The 23,413-nt window shown below is 37.8% G+C and overlaps 1 protein-coding gene and 1 long non-coding RNA gene across 4 annotated transcripts in view; one reads left to right on the top strand and one right to left on the bottom strand.

The window, feature by feature from the left end:
• Positions 1-23,413, bottom strand: part of SPINK5 (serine peptidase inhibitor Kazal type 5) — a 76,383-nt gene that overhangs the window by 25,301 nt on the left and 27,669 nt on the right. For both annotated transcript variants that reach the window (XM_019834057.2, XM_019834066.2), the window contains 13 exons: positions 23,078-23,144; positions 18,695-18,822; positions 17,276-17,363; positions 16,062-16,189; positions 14,732-14,813; positions 13,227-13,354; positions 11,648-11,726; positions 11,197-11,324; positions 8,558-8,606; positions 6,440-6,567; positions 4,286-4,373; positions 1,499-1,626; positions 786-852 (listed from right to left, as the gene is read on the bottom strand). In XM_019834057.2, coding sequence (XP_019689616.2) covers positions 786-852; positions 1,499-1,626; positions 4,286-4,373; positions 6,440-6,567; positions 8,558-8,606; positions 11,197-11,324; positions 11,648-11,726; positions 13,227-13,354; positions 14,732-14,813; positions 16,062-16,189; positions 17,276-17,363; positions 18,695-18,822; positions 23,078-23,144 — 1,288 coding nt within the window. The remainder of the gene's footprint in view (positions 1-785; positions 853-1,498; positions 1,627-4,285; positions 4,374-6,439; positions 6,568-8,557; positions 8,607-11,196; positions 11,325-11,647; positions 11,727-13,226; positions 13,355-14,731; positions 14,814-16,061; positions 16,190-17,275; positions 17,364-18,694; positions 18,823-23,077; positions 23,145-23,413) is intronic.
• On the top strand, positions 14,808-20,537 carry LOC109501357. 2 transcript variants are annotated; one of them, XR_006600087.1, is made up of 3 exons: positions 14,808-14,969; positions 15,704-15,837; positions 19,800-20,537. It is a non-coding gene; the product is annotated as an uncharacterized LOC109501357 (long non-coding RNA). The 2 variants fall into 2 exon arrangements; XR_002159346.2 differs by lacking the exon at positions 19,800-20,537 and having other exon boundaries at positions 15,704-15,894.

The following is a 23,413-nucleotide window of genomic DNA, read 5'->3' as shown; positions in this document are numbered from 1 at the left end:
TCATCGAAAACTACATGGTGGGTTAGGAGTAATGCTAGATTTGGTGTCCAGAGGTCTAGGTTTCAATTCTTTTGTTTCCATTTTTTTTTTTTTTTTTTTTTTTTTTTTTTTCTTTTTTTTTTCAACATTTATTTTTGGGACAGAGAGAGACAGAGCATGAACGGGGGAGGGGCAGAGAGAGGGAGACACAGAATCGGAAACAGGCTCCAGGCTCCGAGCCATCAGCCCAGAGCCCGACGCGGGGCTCGAACTCCCGGACCATGAGATCGTGACCTGGCTGAAGTCGGACGCTTAACCGACTGCGCCACCCAGGCGTCCCTTTTGTTTCCATTTTTTAACTGTGAGTACTTTGAAATATGATGTGGATTCAGATACCAATTGTCCCACTGCCTTTGTAAGCAAGTTCTTCCTTCTCTCTGCATTTTAAACCTTCATTTAAAACTTGGGAATGAAGTAAATCATATGTTTGTCAACTATGGCCTGTAAGCAAAATCTGGCCCACCACCTCCTTAAATAAATAAAGTTTTATTCGAACATAGCCATGCCCATTTGTCTGCATATCATCTACGGCTGCTTTACAGCTACAACAGCAGAGTTGTGACAGAGACTGGATGGCCACAACCTAAAATATCTACTATTTGATCCTTAAAGAAAATTGTATCAATTCCTAGACTCGATGAACCTTGAGTTCTCTGACACAGGCTTTCAGTAATTGCATGTTATTTTTACAGAAAAACTATAAAACCTCATCTTTTAGTGTGGTATTAAACTTCCAGGACAACTACCTTTTCAGCTTCTCTCTTAGCTTTTGCTTTGGATTCAGCTTCTTCTTTTTCTTTTGCTTCTTGCTGGCTGCAGGAGGGGGAGGGAGAAGAATCATTCCTAGTACCCAGTACATGTTATCCTAAATGGGAACTCTCTCTAGATAGAAATATCCCATTACCTCCATACCTCTACCAACTTAGCTTGGGAGTAGGAGAGTAAACACACACCTGTCCATATTGTTTTCTGTGTTTAATGTTGCTTAAAGAATAAGACACACATGTCATAGCAAACCAGTAAGCAAATTTACCACTACATTTTTCTGGAAAATAAAGATATGGTTCTTCTCCCCAGAAAGCAATGAGGATGCTTGAAAATATTTACTAGATGTTGGCAAATGTTCCATTTGTTAGCACCTAAGGATCACATCTTTGGATTATTAATGGTAGTATGTAAGCAGAGAACAGATTTCTCAGTCCTTGTATGCCATTAACTCTGGGGGACTTTGCCCTTAGCACATAGTACTCCCTGGAACAATTCAAGTACAGTTTAGAACACTGAGAACACCTCAAAGAAATGTGCTAAGGATATGGCTTTTTAATTGTAAATCCTTGAAAATAATGCAAAGATAGCTTCCATATCTACCTCCTAGAGAAAACCTTCAAAATCACCTCCCTTGCCTGTCCCAGGCCTATCTTCTCTCACACTCAGCAGCAGTGGCTGTGGTTCTACTCACAAAAAGGCCTCACACATGGAGCATGTATTGCCATGCATTTTTCCATCTGGGCCCTCAATGGGGTCGTTCTCTCTGGTGCAGGGAAGTCGTCCATTTCTCACATAGTTACGGTATTCACTGCACAGCTCCTGCCAAGTGAGGGTGGATTTAAGAATCCGGTAACTAAATATTGGAAAACTTCCTCTACATTACCCCTATAAAACCTATGATACAACGCCCCCAAACATAGCAGATACATAAAAACGGTGATATAGAAGGTCAACATTAGCCAAGATGTTTTTTAGGGACTTTTTAAGGTCACGTATTATCTGGAGTATAAGATTACTATTACTTAGTTCATTAGAAAACCTTCAATTCAACTCAAATATTATTCTGGGCTAGATACTGTGAGATACATAAAGAAGAATTGAGCAGGGGTGCCTCAGTGGCTCAGTCAGTTGAGACTCTTGATTTCTGCTCAGGTCATGATCCCATGGTCATGGGATCAAGCCCCACATCATGCTCCATGTCGAGCATGGAACCCGCTTAAGATTCTCTTTCTCTCTCTCTCTGCCCCTCTTCTCCACTTGCACTCTCTCTCTCTAAAAAAATACAAATAAGAAAGAAAGAAAGAAAGAAAGAAAGAAAGAAAGAAAGAAAGAAAGAAAGAAAGAGAAGTAAAGAAAGAAAGAAAGAATTATCTATTGTTCTTTTTGTAAAAAATTTGTGGTTGGCAGAACAACAGTTCCCATCCCTCCTATTTGTCCAAGTCCTAACACCCAGAGCCTGTGATCATATTACCTTACAGGGCAAAAGGAACTTTGCAGGTGTAATTAAGTTAAGAACCTTGAGATGGGGAGATTCTCTTGGATTATCCTGGTATGTCCAATGTAACTGTAAGGGTCAGTCCTTAACAATAGGAAGAGTGAGACAGGAGAGATGGAGAGGGAAATACAACTGTAGAACAACAGTCAGAGATGTGATGTTGTTGGCTTTGAAGATAATGGAAGGGACATGGACCGCTTCTAGAAGTAAGAAAAGGCAAAGAGACAAATTCTCCCCTAGAGATTCCAGAAAGGAACAGAGCCCTACCAGCCCTTTGATTTAGTTCACTGAGACCCAGGTCAGACTTCTAATGTAAAGAACCAAAGACAGTAAGTTTGTTTTGCTTTAGGCCACCAGATTTGTGATAATCTGTTAGAGCAATCATAAAAAGCAAATACAGAGTGTTTAGAGTCTTTGAAGAAAATGCATAGAACCATCCATAACTTGGAATAAAAAGAATGAGATAATTGAGAAATAAAGGAAAATTTCTGGCATAATAGATGATAGAGCTATTAAGTATATTGTATAAATGGGGAAAATCTTTGGAGAGCAGCTAATACTTATTCCGAGCCATGGAAAGTGGCCAGAATTTTGACAGATAGAAGACAAGGACAATCATATCTGAGTATGAGGAAAACCATATAGAAAGTAAAGTTCATTGTGTGTATAATATTGAAGACTTAAGACATGTGCTGTTATATATGGGTAAGTTCCTTGGGACTTCATAAAAATTATATACATAAATATAGTTTATTATTTTATAAGTGAAGAAACTAAGATGCAAAAATGTTAACTGTCTGCCTTATTGGTAGGGAGACAGCCAGTATTTGAGCCCTGACAGTCTCAGCCCAGGTCTTTAACCACAATGTGACTGAGTCCATGAGATGGGATACCTTGAATTAATGCTTGGGATGTCCGAGAAACAACAAGGTGGCCAGTAGGGCTGGCACAAGGGCAGCAATGGGTAGAAAATAGGAAATGAGGCCTGAGAGGTGGCAGAGGTCAGATCACGGGTGGGATTATAAGCCACTAAGAGGGCCTTGGTTCTTACTCTGAGTAAGTTAGAAGCCATGGGTGGCACAGATTGCCTTATGTTTTGCAAAACTGCTTTGGTTTTGGAGTTAAGGGTAGATTGTAGGAAATAAAGATGAGAGCAGAGAGAACACTAAGGAGTGAGGTCTTCCAAATTAGAAAAGGACACAGGAGAGGAACAATGAAGATCTTAGACACATCCTGTAAAAATGATACAAATGGTGATAAAGTGCAAAATCTAAGGCGCATCATGGGCGTTCAAGCCAGAACGTGTGGTCCAATTGTAGCTCTCAAATTTTTAACTATATATATTTCCCAACTTCTTATCTGAGCCTCTGAGTCCTCTTCTATAAAATACAGATAACAATCACATACTTTGAATGGTTACTACAAAGATCAGACATAAAACTGTTATATCACATGACATATGCCAGCAACTAAATAATTAATAGTCATCACCATCATCATCATCATTACGTGAGAATGTAAACCCAAGGCTCAAAAATGCTGTTAAGTAATTTTCCCAAAATCTCACAGATAATTAATTGGGATTAAAATTTAGGTTTTATTTGTTTTGTTTTGTTTTTTGTTTTATTTATTTTGAACTAAACATGCTTATATAAAAAGATATGGAGAAAACTTTGAAATCTGCCTCTATTGATTTGCATTCATACAAGATAGCAATCTGTATATGCTTCTTTTTTGGGATACTACAATTCACATGGTAAGTGGAGAAAATGGTGATTGACTTCTTCTCAAATGCACAAGCAACTAAATCATACTTGGAGTGAATAAACTGAATAGGAAGAAGGGATCTCCTTATACACGAGAATCCAATACATGTCCTCAGTCCGAGAAGTTACTAAGGACATGGGATAAGGAGGTGGGAGCAGGAGGCTTGCCTGGAGAGAATGGAACAGTTATGTGGCTCTGATGGCCTGAAACAACTACCTGGACTGCTTCTCTCTTCACTTTCTCAGCTCCTACTTTCTCCTTTCCTTCCTTGCTATTATTTTGCTTCTCTTCTTCTTCAAGTTTGCTGCAATCAAAAATAAAGAAGATACAAGCTAAGTACAGTTTTCGATTCTCTTTGGTAATGTATTTTAAAAAGGAATGAGGATCTTCGAGACAAGGTCAGATTCACTCTTCGGTACAAATTTATCCAGTCTAAGAGGTGCTATTACTTTGCAGACAATAATAATAAAAAATAAATAATTCAGTAGTTTACAATTCTCCTTAAAACAATAAAACTAGCATTTTTTTTTTTATCAGTATGTGACCCTCATGTAGTCTTTTTCTATCAGTCAGTGACTTTAATGATCTGACTTTAGGCAAGCCACATTGCCTTGATTTTTCTAAACTGTGCAACTTTTCCTGTGTAAATAACAACCATATCAATGATCAAAGCAGAGGTGATACCAAGTCAGATGATGGGCCCTAGTCAAAATAAACCACGTTTCACTATAAAATTAAAACTTTAGATATTATTTTAAGGGCATTAATATTCAAGTTGAATTCACGTTTTAAAGTATAATAATGATCCAAGCCCAAGAAAATTCGACAACTAACATTTTGAGGTTGATCAAGAGCCTAAGCTTCTGGCATTCTTGCCATGTTCTACTGATACACAGCTTATCAAAGCTTGAAAATCTGTAGCATGGATCACATTATATCTGGTCATCTCCACAGAATGAACAAATGGAGCAAGTAAGAGAAGACCCTTGATTTCCTGAATCTGAGCCCATCGCCTGCCCTACTGGCCTAGTGTGTCAACCTTTCCTTTAAGGAGCTATGTGCATATACCTGAGATTGGGCGAGGACATGCAAAAAGTTACAAGACAGAAATCAACTTTGCACCTCTTTCAACAGATACTATTTAAACATTTTCCTCAGGGCTCCTGGGTGGCTCAGTCGGTTGAGCTTCCGACTTTGGCTCAGGTCATGATCTCACGGTCTGTGAGTTGGAGCCCCGCATCGGGCTCTGTGCTGACAGCTCCGAGCCTGGAGCCTGCTTCGGATTCTGTGTCTCCCTCTCTCTCTGACTCTCCCCCGTTCATGCTCTGTCTCTCTCTGTCTCAAAAATAAATAAACATTAAAAAAAATAATAAAAAAAATTTAAACATTTTCCTCAACATTTACTTTAGCGTGAGACTCTGTAGAGGACTAAGAATCTAAGGAGGAGGAGAACCAGAGGAGGTAATAATCAATTTCTCCTATACTGTTCCACACAATGGAGCTCAGGTCCGACTCACCAAAACAACAGCAAAAAAAGTCCCTGGACCTGGCTTCACAAGAAGACATTTCAATAAACACCTATTACATGGCCCTGCCTATTAGGGGTTTTACTCTCTACACTAAACCACTTATCAAAGTATTTATCTCACCTGGGCATGGTAATGTTCCTAAAAGGATAAATGTAATTCTCTCTATTCCATTTCTCATTCAGATTATTCTAACAGTTCTTGCACACCGGCCTCATAGATCTCTGTTCAACTGGTTCTTCCTTAGCCAATATTTGAATATATTCACAGAATCATAAAATGTCAGAGGTGGGAGAGAGACCAATGATATCACTGCATCCAGATCATCAAACTTCTGCTCCCTCTTTGTTATGAATGATGATTATCAAGTGTTACAAACATACCAGCACTAAATTAAAACTTTCCCATGACTTACCTAGAGGATAGAAAGAGAACTGAAAAGAGAATCACATTGTCACTGTGTGATTCAATATTACTTCCTGCCTTGTCCATGTGCTTTTCAGCTTACCTAGCACACAACCCATGGCATATATTCTACACATTTCTTTTTTTTTTTTTTAATTTTTTTCAACGTTTATTTATTTTTGGGACAGAGAGAGACAGAGGCAGAGAGAGAGGGAGACACAGAATCGGAAACAGGCTCCAGGCTCTGAGCCATCAGCCCAGAACCTGACGCGGGGCTCGAACTCACGGACCGCGAGATCGTGACCTGGCTGAAGTCGGACGCTTAACCGACTGCGCCACCCAGGCGCCCCATATATTCTACACATTTCTAAAGAAACTGAGACTCAGACGTGATGGATAATAAAGAGATTCAGTAGAACAGATGAGCACAGGTACTCACAATAGACTTGCACACATGGAGCACTTGTTTCCATGCATTTTGCCATCTGGGCCACGGACAGGGTCATTCTCCTTGGTGCATATAAGCGTCCCATTCCTCACCTGGTTCTGAAATTCACTGCAGAGCTCCTGGAAAATATTTTCTCAGAATGATTTCTTACCCTGACTATTCCTTTGCCTATTCTGAGGAATAAGTGATGCAGAGTAAGAAGAAAAAGAAAAAGTGATTACGTGTAGCAGTAAATCAGTAAGTATTTACAAAACTTCCATCACGGACTCAGCATTGTCCTGGCACCAGAGCAGGTCTGGAAATATTTAACATCATCATTCCCCTGAGACTGCTTACAATCTAGGTGCAGAAGAAGGCTGACAAAATTGGTAGAGAACAATATAAATTGCATATGTTTGTGTTGTGTTACATATCAAAGTCTATAAATTATATAACTGAATGATCAAAGGTGAAGGGGTTCAATGGACCTAGAAGAAGAGGTTTCTTGGAGGAACTGAGAATACTGGTCAGCCTTCACAAAAAAGAAGGAAATCCTGCCATTTACAACTACTTGGATGAAACTAGAGGGAACTCTGCTAAGTGAAATAAGTGAGGTAGACAAAAAATACTGTATGATCTCACTCATATGTGTAATCTAAAAAAGCTGAACTCATAGAAACAGAAAGTAGAACGTACTTTCCGGGGGCTGGGTGGAAATAGGGAGATGTTGGTTAAAGGTTATAAACTTCCATTTAAAGATGAATTAAGTTCTGGAGATCTAACGTAGAGTGTGGTAATTACAGTTAACGATACAATAGTATGCAATACAGTATACTTGGAAGTTGCTAAGAGACTATTCCTAAATGTTCTCACCACAAAAAAAGAAATGTATTTGTGTAATTATGTGATGTGATGGAAGTGTTAGGTAATGCTATGGGAGTATTATTTTATAATATATAAGCGTGCCAAATCAACACGATAGACACCTTAAACTTATACAACATGATATGTCAATTAAATCTTAATAAAGCTGGAAAAAATTAAAATAAGAATATAGTCTCCAAAAATTATTGGTAAACCTCAATTTGTCTTTAGAAAGCCGAGAAAGAAAAGAAAATGATGCCCAAACTAAGAAATAAAGACATATTTCAAAAAAAGATATGGAGGAGAGAACAAGTATGATCCCTTGGAGAAACTGACACCTTTCTGGGAGTCACTTGATAAAGCAGAGGGATGCAGATTTCATACAGGAGAGGTACAAGAGAAGCAGAGAGAAGGAAAAATGGTTTAGGACCATTTGGAAAATCTAAGATGACTTAGCAGCTGATCAGATATTATGGATAAAACAAGTGTTCAGTTTAAAATAAAAAGATGGCTCCAACTAACAGAAAGAAAGTTAATGAGCAAGTGAGTCAGTTTAAAGGTCAACTTTTAAACTGTGTCAACTTTCCCCAAATAAACAGTAGGCTTACACTTTGCAGCTGTTAGGAAATAAAACACATAAAGGTAAATCCTGTTTATGGCCATTATATGAGAGTATTTCAATATCATATATGGACAGATTTTATTGTGCTGCTTATAAAATTATAAAATTAATCATGTACAGTAGATTAAGAATAATTAGAAAGTCAAAGGATTTAATAATTATTAACTAGGATGAGAATATCAGTACTTTCTCCATGTTTAGAGGGTGAGAAAGATAAAATATGATAATATATGTGTACTTTGTTTTATAAATTGGACTAATGAAAGCAATAGGGACATTGAACTGTGTATTTGAAATAATAGAGGTTGGAATGATGTAAACTGAAATTAGTAAATTGTAAAATTTGATATTAATAATCTGTGCCTGACAACAGAAATCTAAGAAAAGCCAAATATGGAGAATATACCTTACCAAGTAAGTTAACCCTCTACTTTTTATAAAATGAAACTCAAAATTTGAATTATCATGCAATATAATTGATACTCTGGAAACTTCCAATCAAGACCTTTTTTTCAGGGTTTTTGTTGTTGTTCATTTCAGGCACGACAATTGAAAAGGAAAACATTTCTGCTAATGAGATATCTAGAATGTTTTAAGGAGAAAAAAATGTCAAGGCATAGCATTAGCAGTCCTGAGAAAATTACCTTTGTAGCTTCTCTTTTAGTCTTTGTTCTTCTTCTTTCTTCTTGCTGACTGTAAGGAGCAGGGGAAGAAAAAGAGAGAAAAAGAAGAAATAGGTCTTAACAGAGTAGATTCTTAACGTGCACAGGTTGATCATCCGTTGCTTTAACAGGTCTCAAACACCCCCAAAGATCCACTCATAGCAGTTTGTCATTTTAGTGGATAATAAACTGAAATGATTCACTTTACCTCAAGATAATAGTCTGTAAGAAAAAGTCCCTTCATGAGTAAAACCCATTTAGCTCCTCAGCAAAGGCTGAATATTTCCTGTTTACGGATTCTTTTGCATCTGTGATAACTCCTACTTTGGTAATATTTGGTTTCTTTGGGGCAGTCAAGCATGGTTAAGGGGACAGACTCTGGAGTCAAACTGCAGAAGGATCACAAGAAATGTCTGACCCTCTCTGTGCCTTCCTCATTTTTAAATGGGGAAGGGGAAGGGAGGGATAAGAGAAGTAGCAATGAAATTAGTTTTATAGGATTGTTGTGAGTGTTAAATGAGTTAATACATGTAAAACAAGTAGAATAAGTATTCGGTACATGATAAAGTGATTGTCAAAAGCAATCGGTGTCATCATCACTGTAATTATTATTACAAGTCAATCCTCCCAAAACAGGCATATGATGGAAATAAAGTGGGGGTGATGGATCTTAACCATTCTGGATAACTAACAGGGCTGCCAACTGAGTTCAGCATAATTGAATCTACAGCACAATTTAATCCTGGTGTACAGACGGAAAAAAAATTAAACAATATGTAAGAAGTTTTAATTTTAAAATGCAAAAATGTTTTAGATAATATGTAAAAATTAGGTTATGTTTCAATCAACATAAGGCTTGCTCCCATTGATCAAATTAAACTTCCTTAAAAGGTGAAAAGACAGTTTGCATTTGGTATGAATGTGTGCAAGACGAGACCATGGAGGGAAGAAGGATTCGCAAAAAAGGCAACAGCCTTTGCTAACATACCCATAAAATATGAGGTAATAAATAAAACTTTATTTCTTTTTGATAAGGAATTAAAAAAAAATTTTTTTAATGTTCTTGTTTATTTTTGAGACAGAGAGAGAGAGAGCATGAGCAGAGGAGGGGCAGAGAGAGAGGGAGACACAGAATCCGAAGCAGGCTCCAGGCTCTGAGCCGTCAGCAGGGCTCAAACCCACACACCTGAGATTATGACCTGAGATCATGACCTGAGCTGAAGTCGGACGCCCAACCGACTGAGCCACCCAGGCGCCCCTTGATAAGGAATTTTTATAGGGATGGGAGAAAAGTACTAAAATAGTTCCAAAATTATGAGATTTCTCATACTTTTTTATATGGAAACTGACCTAAACTTTGCCATGAGTCTAAGTTGACTAAAATATTTAAGAAGCATTTTCTTTCCATCCTGGGAAATCATCAGAGGAAGCAGCAGAGCTGACCACTAGGTGGCAGAATTCCTTCCTCATCACTGAAAGACTGATGTACAGACACAGAAAAACAGACTGAAACAAGCCTAAATTCAGGCAAATATAATTACTAGAAGTTGATAATGGCATTGCTAAATGATTATCTTCTATCTATACCATAGGGTGAGAAACATCATTTTCTTCATTTTTTTTTCCTGCACTAATGTTTCTAACTTTCCCAACTCCTCTGGGCCTTTATTTTGTCATCTATAACTTGTGATAATGTAAGAAAGATCTATTTCATGTTTTTCTTGAAGATCAAATGAGATTAGGCAGCAAAGCTTTTTGCAAATATTTGTCGATGATATGCATTAAATAAATGTTGGTTATAATGATTATATGTTCATCATCTTGACTTCCATCTAAGAGGTTTTTAATGTTTCCGTGCCCAACCACTATGGGACAAATATTGTTCTCTACCGGGAAAGACTGAATGAATCCTTTCAGAGATTCTGAGTTGATAGCAAATCAATTGGAGTGTTTCTTGGGACAAAGATCAAAGCCTTAAGGAATATCATAGACTCTTTTTTTGTGAAAATACATCATGCCATTTATTCTACAGTTACCCTTTAGTACCCTGTAAACAAGGATCCAACTTCCACTGTTCCTAAAACAGGCTTCACCTATTTCAAATATTACAAAGTTCATCTTTGTGTTGCACTCAAATCTGTGTCCCTATAGCTCTCATCCATTTTAACTCTACTTCTTAAGATCACACAGAATGAGTAAGAAGAAAGGTAGTAAACTAAAACAAACACTCTCCTAAAACCTGCTATGCACCATAATGATATTTTATATGTAATCTCATCCATTTCCTATTTTAGCTGATAATCCTTCAAGTAACGAAAAAGCAATTAGTATGGTTACCACAGAGTATTCTCTTCTCTGAATCAAAGATTTTGAGTTCTCTCTAAAATCTTTTTATATCACAATCATCATCATCTGAAAGCTCTCCACTTGCTTTTAGGTTTTGTATTTTAATGTGTGTGTGTGTGTGTGTGTGTGTGTTTAGTTCATTTAAATGTGACACCCCAAAATGACTGCTGTACTGAAGAGAAAAATGCATTATTCACAACTGATTATTCACAAATGTTTGAAAACTTCGCTCGGTTCCTTCTCCCCCACCATCAGCAGTCCTGAGCTTTACTCACAAGAAGGCCTCACACATGGAACAGGTGTTGCCATGCACTTTCCCATCTGGGCCCTTGATGGGGTCGTTCTCTCTGGTGCAGAGAAGTTGTCCATTCTTCCTTAATTTGCGGTATTCGCTGCACAATTCCTGTGAAATTGAGGAAGGAAGTTCGAGGTCTTGAACATAGGTTGGATCAGACTGGCAAAACAGCTGCATTTTTTCTCAAATGGGGATCAGCAAGTGACTTATTTTAGAATAGGTCTTAGAAGACATGACTATTTTTTAAGGATGAAAGTTATAAACACTTAACCTAGAAATAGTCACATATGCACGTGTGTATATGCTCACATGTAAACAAACACAAACTGTACAAACGTTTCCTACAGCTTCAGGGGATTTATGAGTTTCCTGAATGCCATCTATGGAGCCCAGGTCCACATGCCTCTGACTTTTGGAAAAGTTTCCCTCACCTCAAAGGAAGTTGTGTTCTTAGATTGTCTCTTATTTCTTGACTCACTTTCCTTCTTTTTCTTTTCTTCTTCTGCTTGACTAAAAGAGAATATAGAAAGAGATCAGTAAGGATCATAGAATGCCCAAATTGAAAGTGATCTCAAATATCAGTTAATCATTGTAGTTAACATTTAGTAAGTTCTTACTATGTACCTAACCTCGTGCTCATACCATGAAATCTTCTCAACTGCATGTTGTAAAACTTCTATTACGACCCCACAGGTAAGAAAACTGACAGACAGAATGGATCACTGCCCCAAGGACACTTGCAGTTTTCCAATCTTCCAGTACTCACAACTTTCAATACTCAGTATGTCTCATTACTATCTAGCTTTGCTTTAATCTGCCAGTAAATTCTCTACTTACATCATCTGTGAAACCCCACATAGGTCATTCTACCCCTGAAGTCCTCAAACTGTTAGAAAGTTGCTCTTGGCATTGAGCTGGACCCCTTCCAGAGTTTCGACTCATTGTTCCCACTTTCATCCATACAGACAGCCTACAGTGTTGATTCCACATTTAAAAACAAAAGATACTTGGGTATTTCAAGGCCATAACTCTCCCCTTGCTAAGTATGCCATGTCTTAACAGTCCTCAGGGGACATGGTTTGTATTCATTTCCTCTAAATATGTTTTTGCTTTTCTGCTGAAGCGGAGCTCTCACAAAGGAACACAAAGTTAATCTGGACTCAGTGCTTACATTTTCTAGAATCCCTTCCATAACAACAACAATTGTCTATTGAAGAGAGAGATGTTGAACATATAGCCACACATATCAATTTACAGCTATGCTAATTGTGGTTAGTGCTATAAAGGAAAGTCCTCGTCACCAAGATGGAACAATTGAGGGGTTAGGGGCATGGAGTAGGCTTCACCATGATTGTTTCAGCTGACAAGTCCACACATGGAGGGGTTCACTGTGCCAGATGCTCATCTTTCCTATTCCAAGTCGTTCCGCCAGGTCCTGTGTATGGACTAATGTACCATTTTGCATACTGATATGTTTGCTTTGTGATTTGTTGTGTGATTTTAGATGACTTCACAACCTGCTCTGTAGGGGTGAGATCCTTGTTTTACATCCTGTACACTTCCAGAGGAACTCAACCAGTGATTGATACGCAGGAATTATTCTTTGGAGTTGGTTAGGAGTGACATCACCATGATGGCACCATAGGTGGTTCCTAACTTCCCTCCCCCTCACGAGAACAACCGACCTCTATTCAAGAACACGACATGACTGAGAGAATCCTACAACACAGGGGTGAGGCTGAAGCACACACTGGACCTCAGAGACCAAGACAGACTGCATTAAAAGGGTAAGAGAAGGAGCTACACGTGGACCTCTCTGCCTCTCTCTGAGGACAGAACAGGAATTATTCTCTGATAATTATGACATTGTGCAAAACTGCCACTGACAAGAAATAAAACACAACTTAATTTTTAAGAAGTAAATACAACAAAGCTAACATTAAAAAATTTAAAAAATGAAGCAGAAAGGACAAAAGTCTCCCTCATTTTTCCAGCTACAGAGCTACTCACAAGAACACCTCACACATGGAGCAGGTGTTGCCATGCATTTTCCCATCCGGGCCCTGGATAGGGTCGTTCTCTCTGGTGCAGGGGAGTCTTCCATTCCTCACAAGCTTACGGTATTCACTGCACAGCTCCTGCCAAAACAGAGAAAGCAAGTTGGGGATACTTGCTTTTATGCCTATTCCAAGCAGAATCCTGGAACATCTACGGTGGCAGAAACTAGTGTTATGTTTCTTTGATTCCAGGATTTCAGCTGTGTTTCTCTCACATGTAAAATTCAGTTCAACAAACAAAACTCATCATTTGCTAAGAGATGGGAACAAGTAGAACATAATAGGATGTCAAAATATAATAAATGAGGTGGGCAAGTAAACTCCATTTTAATCTAAATGGAATAAAATAAGTGCAAACATGTAGGTACAAGAAAATCTGAGAATGCAGAGGTTGAGGCCATGAGATCTGATTGTGAAAAGCAGAGAAGATGTCATGGGACAGGAATAATTTGTATGAGGCTGAAGAGCAAACAGGATTTTGTGGGTAAGAAGACAGTTGGGGAATATGAATACTAGATTGTTAAAACAAATTGAGAAACAAAGTTGTAAACTACACGGGCATATAGCAGAACGTGAATTTCTAAATGAAGGTAAGAAGCCAAATAAAATAGTTAAGGAGGTTGAGATGTATGTTGCAGTTAATGATGAGCCATTTGTGAGCTTTAAGCAGATTAATATTTTGAAACTTCAGTTGTGTTAGGGAGGATAGTTGGATAAGGGAAAGACTAAAACCTAGAGGGAGAAGTAGGAGACTTTCATCATCTAAACAATAGGCGATGGGGGGCCTGGGTGGCCCAGTCAGCTGAGCGTACAACTCCTGATTTTGGCTCAGGTCATGATCCCAGGGCTGTGGGATCAAGCCCTGCATCAGGCTCTGTGCTGAGGTGGGGGGCTTACTTGGGATTCCCTCTCTCCCCTTCTCCCTGCCCCTCCACCACTTGTATGCTCTCTCTCAAATACACACACACACACACACACACACACACACACACAACCCAAGGGAAAAAAACCCCAAAACAATGCGTGATAATAACTTAATAAAAGGCTATGGAAACAAATATTATAACATTTCAGGGATAAAAATCAGGCTTTCTGTGTGCAGAATGAAGGTATTTTTATCCCAACTCAGATGTGAAATTTCCAAAACTCGCAGGTAGAAAATATACACGTAGAGTCTCTGGAAAGTGGTTTGCCAAAGCTAGCACAGTCTGTACTGGTGAAACCAGTACTAGAAGTCAGTTTTTTCAGACTTCAAAGAAGTTATTCTTATTGTACAGGATTAGTCTCTGAAGCAGTGAGAATGGATCAAGCACCCATAGCAGTCATCTCAATGTCATCTCCAGAGGAAAGGGTTAAGATTTCCTGGGAATTTTTGCAGGACAATTTTCTACCCTACAGACTCTGAAATATGTTCAAATTATAGTGCCCAGTAGGACTCATTGGGTGGGTTCCACTCACTGCGTATGAAGGTGCTTTTCCAGATTCTCTTTTACTTCGTGCTTCATCTTCAGCCTTTTCCTTTTCTTTAGCTTCTGCTTGGCTGAATGAGAGAAAACGAGAAGAATCCATAGGACCAAAAACAGGCAATTATTTGTCCACATTCCTGCATTGATAATTTCTCCTCCGTCTTTAGGAAGAGCAGTTTTGGCCTTTTATCGCTAAACCAATGAGAAACAACAAAATAGCCTCCAGTATGGTAAGACACCATAACTTCTTCATAGTTTTTGCTTAACATTGAAAGAAATATAGTGATTGTGGATTTGGAAAACTTGCTTTCTGTAAATTACCTTTCTTGCCTGAGGTCAGAAAAGAAATGTCATCAATGTCCACAGAGGAGGTATCAAAACTGGTACCATAGTGACAGTATACCTGGAGGCTGAAAGTGGCCTTTACAAGCACATTGGCTGGTTCCCTTGTTTCACAGTGAGGCAGAGACAGTTTTGGCTATACTCTTAGGACAGGACTACAACTAAACAAGTTCTCTCCTCTTAAGTCTATAGTCTATCCATCACATCGTGCACACCCTAGCTTTATTAATTCACCTTACATGTATTGCTTACTCATGGCTGTGTTATCTAAAAACAAAATATAGGGTGGTGGGAAAAGGCCAATAATTTTCTTACATTGATAAACCAAATGAGCTTACATTTGCTTGGCACAATGGAATTGCATAGTATGTACAGCTAACTGATGGCATTTCAATTACACAAGGCTGTCAATCAAAACAAAAGACCATAGATTTGAAATGTAAATCAACTACTTAATCTGAGCTCAATCAAATAAACTGGGAGCAATTCCAAATTTTGAAAGCAAACTGTCAATTCTAACTTATCAAGAAATGTCACATTATATATAGTAATATTTAATTTTATAAGGGTTCATGGTTGTTTCATGGGTAATACTAACTCTAATAATCACTTTCTGCTTTAGGTGTTCACTTTGGGCCCTAACATCTCCAGAGGATAAGATGCCACAAACTTGTACAACAGGTTCACATATGATGCTTCAGCAGTGGGAAGAATCTGATATTTGCACAAGCTCATGGTTGTCAGGATGTTCCAGTGGTAAGAGAATGAATGTCGGGGAAACAGACATATTGGAATAAATAGTTCCCAGTTTTATTGGCTTTATTGCTAACATTCTATGTAAGTATTCAACTTATTCAACTCCTTTCCCTATTTTGAGTCACAGCTTCCCCATCTATGAAAGTAGCTAGTTCTATTAGACCATCTGTAAGTTCCCTTCTCTCTTTGGTGTTCTTTTAGACACTTTGACATTCTATACTCACTAGAAGGCTTGACACATGGAACACAGGTTTCCATGCATTTTCCCATCTGGACCACGAATAGGGTCATTTTCTCTGGTACAGAAAAGTATTCCATCCTTTGCATGATGCTGATATTCACTGCAGAGTTTCTAAATAATGAAAATGAGACACTTTAGATATAGTTCTCTATTCTGTTTATACATTTTAGATACTGTGGAGGATTTGAGTGACAGGAGACTGAAATTAGAGAAATTATAGAAAAAATAAGTAAAGAAAGGGAGGGAAGAATTGAGGAAGAAAGGAAGGGAGGGAGGAAGGGAGGGAGGGAGGAAGGAGAGAGTGAAGGAAGGAAGGTAAGGAAGAGAAAGAAGGAAGAAACTGGAAATGAAAGATAAAAGGATAGTTTTGATTTGAGAACTAAAATTAAAGGATTGTGGGAAAGAAATCAGTTGAAGATGAGGGCTAGACAAAAAGATGAGTTACATGAAGTCAGAAGGGGACTAATGAGGTAGGCTGTTTTATGAAACTGTGAAACTGCACACTAGAGAAGGTGGGCTAACTCACTGTTAGAAACAACTTAAATAGAGTTTCTTCATGGAGTGAAATGGCCCAAATATCCTCCAGGATACCTTCAAATGTTGGCTTGTCATACTACCACTGGATTGTGCCAATATTTCTGACTCTATGAACACAATGTAGAAGATGAACTGAATCTTGAGGACTGAGGGAGATGTTGGCTACAGACATAGAGACTAGGCAGAATGCTAATACCCTCACATAAAGGAAATCTATTAGAGATATGAGCTAAGTCAGTAGCAGGAGAAAAAAAAAACAACAGATGCCTGGTTAAGATATGTTTAGAAAGTAGAATGTGGTATGATTTTAAAGGGAGCATATTAAAATGTTACCCTGAAGACCTCCAAACAACTACCACACATATCAAACTTTGAATTCAGATAGTGCTTTGATATATTACCTTTATTTAGGAACTATTTTACAATATGACTTGATTAATTTTCTCCAAATAGAGCTAAAAATTGTAATGCCATAATTATTCTTATAAATCTTATGAATTAATAACTATAAATCACTTTCCAGAAGATCCATCAGTAATGGAGGAAAAATGAACCAACATCGAAAAGGCTTTCTAGAGTAAAATGTAAACACACACACACACACACACACACACACACACCCCACAAAAGTCAAAACAAGGTGATCAAACTAATCATCACCTCAATTTCTCTTTTAACTTTAACTTTTTCTTTAGCCTTCCTTAGGTTTTCATGTGCTTTATTTTTTTCGTCTGAAAAACGCCGTTTCCTAGAGAAAAACAACACAAAATAAATGTATACAGATGCTTCAAATCTTTATGTTACAAAATAGTCATTTAGGTGAAGGTGGGAAAACAGCCACATGTTCATGAGTTCTAATACAAACATTTTCCAATCATCTTAAAGCTCCTAATTAGATTGAAATCTTCACTCTTTACCTCCCAAATCCCTTTCATTTTGCTTTCATGTATCCACTGCAGTGATCTTTTTTGTCATCTTCCTTTCTTTAAAATCCCCTTAGCTTAAATTCTACCTTCACTGAGAAGACATCCCAGATCTCAAAGTGGAAATGGGTTGTATATCTGTCACTGTATTTTCATACCTGAATATTCTCTTATAGGATAGTTCTCACTCTGTCTTGAAATGTGTGTGTTTGCGAAGGCACTTATTTGTACTCTTTAACTTTAAGCTTCTTGAGAGCAGGGACCTTCACTTGTACGTTCGTTCAACATTTGGCCAGTAACAATTTTTTTGTCAAGTACAGGCCAAACCCTCGGGCATATACTACAGCAACATACAAAACAGACACATACCCTGTGTTCTTGGAATTTAGAACCCAGTAGAAAAGACTAACAGTCAACAAATAGTCATAGGAATAATTACACAATTACCAGCTGTGATGATTGTTAGGAAATAAAATTAAGAGTTACAAGGATTGATTTCAATTAGGAATTTCAGGAGTCTTATCCAAAGAAGGATAATCTTGAAATGCAATCCACAGAGGGGGAGGCACTAGCTGGCCAAGACTGAGACAGACTTGCTGGAGGACAGCATAAAAAAAAAGAGCTTGGAAAGATCAAGGATATGAATGAGTGACAAGACCTTGTCTGAGACATCTTCATAAATGCCATGATTTCTATGTTGTGGGATTTGCCCTTCCCCAAGGTCAGATGCCCGAGATGAAAAGATAAAGTTAATCTCATTCACATGTGAACCTCAAGTTTTTGTGGGTGTCAACATCTGTCTATCACAATGGGATAATTACTGAAGGAAAAGAGTCAAAGTCTTGGTACCTGCTTTTACCCTCATTCTGTATTATGAGTAGCTCATAAAAAGGCTTACAAAAGTGGTGGGAGGAAATATTAAGAAGTATGTTGTAATCCAGTCTTCTAACTGGAAAATCGAATCCATCTGTACTCAGAAACAGACATACATCATGAGGATCTATTTACTAGGTGATATCATGTTTTGCAGAGGGCAGAAAACTGCTCAAAAAATTCTAAACAACAAAGCTGTACCTCAACATCGTGCTTATTCACTGTGCCAATCAATCTCCACTTCACGCGCCATTCACTCCAAAGAAACTGCATCTATACTCACAACATTTCAGCACACAGGGCACATTTGTTGCCATGCATCCTGCCATCAGGGCCACGAACTGGGTCACTCTCCCGTGTACAGTAAAGTCTTCCATTCTTCACTTGGGTTTCAAATTCCTTACAAAAATCCTTCAAAAAGATAACTAATTACACTTAGCACTTTTCTATTCTTTAACACAGAAAATGTATACCATGGATTTATAGTCACAGAATGTCAGGTGTAGAAGATGTTGGTAAACATGTAACATATTAATGAAGATTAGTAAGAAATAGTAATTATGTCATGACATTACTTGGTACCTGTATCTACTATTTGGTTTATTAAAAGGTAAAGAGCATTATAAAGAATAAGGCTGAGCATTTATTTCGTAAAACGAGATAGCTCTTGTTAACTTCCAAGTCTATGAAAAAAGGATTATAAAAAAAAAAAAAGATCTTTCAACTAGTCCCAACAAAGACACAACAAAACGCAGCTGCCAAGACAAAAGCAAAAATTTGTCAACAAGCAGAACAGAGAATCTGTGAGATGTGATGCTTAAACACTATTTAATATGGACTGAATCAAGAACAATCCAATATGGCTTGCAAGGAAATAAGGTGGCATCCAATGACATTACACTTTCTTTCATTTGTTCTCTCTGTGAATCTGTGGCCTCCTTTACTGATGTTCATTTTTATGGGCTCTGCTTCCTTTATTGATATCTATTTCTAATACAGTAGATAGAAAGCACAGAAAATGAATCTAATTTTCACTCACTTCCCACTGTAGAGAGAGGGAAAACATCAAGACTAATATTTATTTAAAAAACCTTAAAAGGTTGTGACTTCCCCAAATGTTCCAAGAAAGGTTTGTACCCAGATTTCCCAATGCTTTAGTTCAGTGGTTTCAGGTTTTTCTCTCTGTTTGGAAATCCTACTATTAGATGAAGGCTAAACTTTATATCTATGTCTATATTTCTATCTATACCTCCCCTAAATTGCTCTAGACTTAGGGATCTCTCATGTCAACAAACATGTTTTGTGATGGTGTATATTACTATATAACCTACAAGAAATGCTTTTCAAAGGTTTTTTTCAACTGTGTGACCCTCATTTTCCCATTTCAGCCAAGAAAACATGAGCATAAAGAATGTGGTTTGAAGTCTGAAGACCTGAGCAGCTAGATTGCCTTTAACTCCCTGGGAGATCACAGCAAAGCCCCATCACCTTAGAGACCTCAATCTCACCTACCTACACAATGAGGCTTTTGGAATCGATGCTCTTTAGGACTTTTTCTAGATCTAGTATTCTCAATTTTTAAAAAAGAACTCCTATTTCATGAGGACACTTTAAAAAAGGACTCTAATTGACTCCTAATAAGAAGATACTTGTTTTTGGAGGAGCAGTGGGTGTGCTCCAAACTTCCTGGTTATAATAATCTAGGAATAAAGACATAGAAGACAATCACCTGATAATCACAGCATAGTAACAAAATTACTGTTCAATGGTTCCCATAAGAGAAACAATGATAATTTCAGTTTATAAGTTGTGATTCATCTAAGGAGATTCTGAAGAAATACTTTTGTGAGCAAACCACTGACAGGTTAATTATGGGGCAGTTATTGAGCCATCACTATAAAGCATCCCCATTCAATATAATCATGTCCCGTGACCCCACCAAAACAATGACCCCAGCTACAGAGAAAAAGAGGGAAAAATAGCCAAGACATGATAAAAGACAATGGAAAAGATCTGTGTTTCTGAAGTAATAAAATGCTCGATATTACAAGATGACCCAACATTTTTGACTGAAATTTAACCACCAAAAGAAGTGCTTTTCAAATCTTAGTGAGTATTCAACAAATTACTGACAACTCTGAATGCTCCACTTTTCTTCATTTAAACTCTCAACATTCTATTTAGGGTGGAAAATATGCTTCACTGAATAGTATTATGAGGTGGAAGCTTAGCCCAGGTCCACCAAAAACTGGACCTATGACCATCATAGGAAAACATTTGCCCCTCATCCACAAAAATAGTATACTTGTGATGCCTCTCCCGATCTGATGGGGAACCCCAAATGTGGGGTGAAAGAATTCACCCAAGGCAGAACAAAAGAGATACAAGTTTATTGAATACATCACAAGGGTGGGGGACAGGAGAGCAAAGGAGAGGCTATCTGCCAGGAGGCAGTGGGGACTGTATTTAAAGAGGGAAAGTGAGGAGGTATGGGAATGTTTGGAATTTTCCTTTTTTGGTAAGAGTGCCTCGCTGTAAGTAGCCCATTTGTTAGTTAGGACTTGTGGATATTTTGAGCTGGGTTGCCCCAGGGGCCTGTCTGTATTCAGCCAGGGGTTAATGTGGGTCCTTCGGCCTTGATCAAATTTCATTGCTCAAGCCTATTGTCTAAAAGCAGCCTCTAAACTTTTATTAGCATGAAAAGGTACAGAGTGTGTAATCACATTCCAACAACAAAGTAAAAATTGACATTTATCCAACCTCCTTAATTTGGAACAAAGACATTGAGGTTCAGAGAGAAGAGATGACTTGGTCAGTTTCACAGAGCCAGAGCATAACAGAACTATGGCTAAAACTTAGGTGTTCTGACTTCTCAACAAAAAGTTAGTCATTTAGCAACATAATTACTGTCACTGTCATTGAAAGTACGGTTTAATAACTGGTGATTTAGGAAATCAAGTTGTACGATCTACAATGCTTATTCAATTACGAAAGGAATAATTTTTGTATACTAGGTTCAACAATAAAATCATACAATAATTTGAAAAAACTTAAAGGGTACTTTAAAAACCCTTAAAGGGTACTTTAAAAACCCTAACAAAAAGTTAGTCATTTAGCAACATAATTACTATCACTGTCATTGAAAGTACGGTTTAATAACTGGTGATTTAGGAAATCAAGTTGTATGATCTACAATGCTTATTCAATTACGAAAGGAATAATTTTTGTATACTAGGTTAAACAATAAAATCATACAATAATTTGAAAAAACTTAAAGGGTACTTTAAAAACCACAATCTCGGAGTGCTTGGGTGGGTCAGTTAAGTATCTGACTCTTGATTTCAGCTTAGCTCATGATCTCACAGTTTGTGAGACTGAGCCCCACATTGGGCTCTGTTCTGAAAGCATGGAGCCTGCTTGGGATTCTCTGTCTCTTTCCTGCTCTGTTCCTCCTCTGCTAACACTCTCTCTCAAAATAAATAAATAAACTTAAAAAAATAAAATAAAAATAAAACTTACAATCTCAATATTTGTGTGGGGTTTTTTTTTGTTTAAACAGAAGCAATACTTTTATAAACATAGGCCTCATTGAATGTAATAACCATAACGGAAAAATAACTCCAATTTGTATCAGTGGGATCATATATAAAATACACCAGTGATATACTGTTTAAAAAACTCTAACTGGGTGTTGTATGGAAACCAATTTGACAATAAACTTCATATATTGCAAAAAAAAAATAAAAAATAAAAATAAATAAAATAAAAATAAAAAACTCTAGACTTATTTAGAAGTTATTCTGTCTATATTTATGTTGCATTAAAAAAATTTATTCAAAGCAAAATTAATCTACACTAAACCAGAGAGAAGTCTGGGGGAAATTAAGTAGAACTTAATTTGCATGTTTTCTTTTTTTTTTCTTTCTTTTTTAAATTTTTTTTATTTTTTTAACGTTTATTTATTTTTGAGACAGAGAGAGACAGAGCATGAACAGGGGAGGGACAGAGAGAGAGGGAGACACAGAATCGGAAGCAGGCTCCAGGCTCTGAGCCATCAGCCCAGAGCCCGACGTGGGGCTCGAACTCACGGACCTCGAGATCGTGACCTGAGCTGAAGTCGGATGCTTAACTGACTGAGCCAACCAGTCTCCCCAAATTTGCATATTTTCTGACTTACATTCTTTCTCTCTTTTTTTCTTTTTTTTTAAATTTTTTTTCAACGTTTTTTATTTATTTTGGGACAGAGAGAGACAGAGCATGAACGGGGGAGGGGCAGAGAGAGAGGGAGACACAGAATCGGAAACAGGCTCCAGGCTCCGAGCCATCAGCCCAGAGCCTGACGCGGGGCTTGAACTCATGGACCGCGAGATCGTGACCTGGCTGAAGTCGGACGCTTAACCGACTGCGCCACCCAGGCGCCCCTCTCTCTTTTTTTCTTAAGCAAGGAGGGAAACTGCTTGAACTTTAGGTGTGGAAATGCTATTTTAAAATTGAATCTAATGATTAATATACTAGGAATAGTGAATGTGGTAAAGTTTGAAATTAAGGGAAACAATTTATTGTAAAAATTAAGGACAATGACATTATTGAATTACCTCAAAGTGTCACACCTAAGTTTGTTAATATTTTGGCCACAAGAACCAAATTATGTTGGTGAGTAATTTACCTCTTCAGCACTTCGTTGAATTCTGGTTTCACCTTCTTTCTTGGCATTTTCTTGAGCTTCTTTTAAGCTGTTAAGAAAGAAAACAGTTGGTCAGTTTATGGCTCAATCATATTTTCAGCATCCCTGTGCTAGGTACTTTCACATCCTTGGCCGTAACTGGTTAAACCGATCCATTTACATGAGACAAGCTTTTCCCTGTCTTGATTGAGCCAGAAAATTGCCAAAGATAAGGAAGGGTGTGAAACTGACTCACTGACAGTCAATTAGAAGCTTTGTTCTGTAAAAGTAGATGGGTGTGGCTCCTTGATTGACAAACATAAGATTGTTAGGAAAATC

Source organism: Felis catus, chromosome A1, assembly GCF_018350175.1.
Source record: "Felis catus isolate Fca126 chromosome A1, F.catus_Fca126_mat1.0, whole genome shotgun sequence".
Classification (NCBI taxonomy): Eukaryota; Metazoa; Chordata; class Mammalia; order Carnivora; family Felidae; genus Felis; species Felis catus.
The sequence above is the reverse complement of the archived record's forward strand: the minus strand, read 5'-3'. Positions and strand labels throughout refer to the sequence as shown.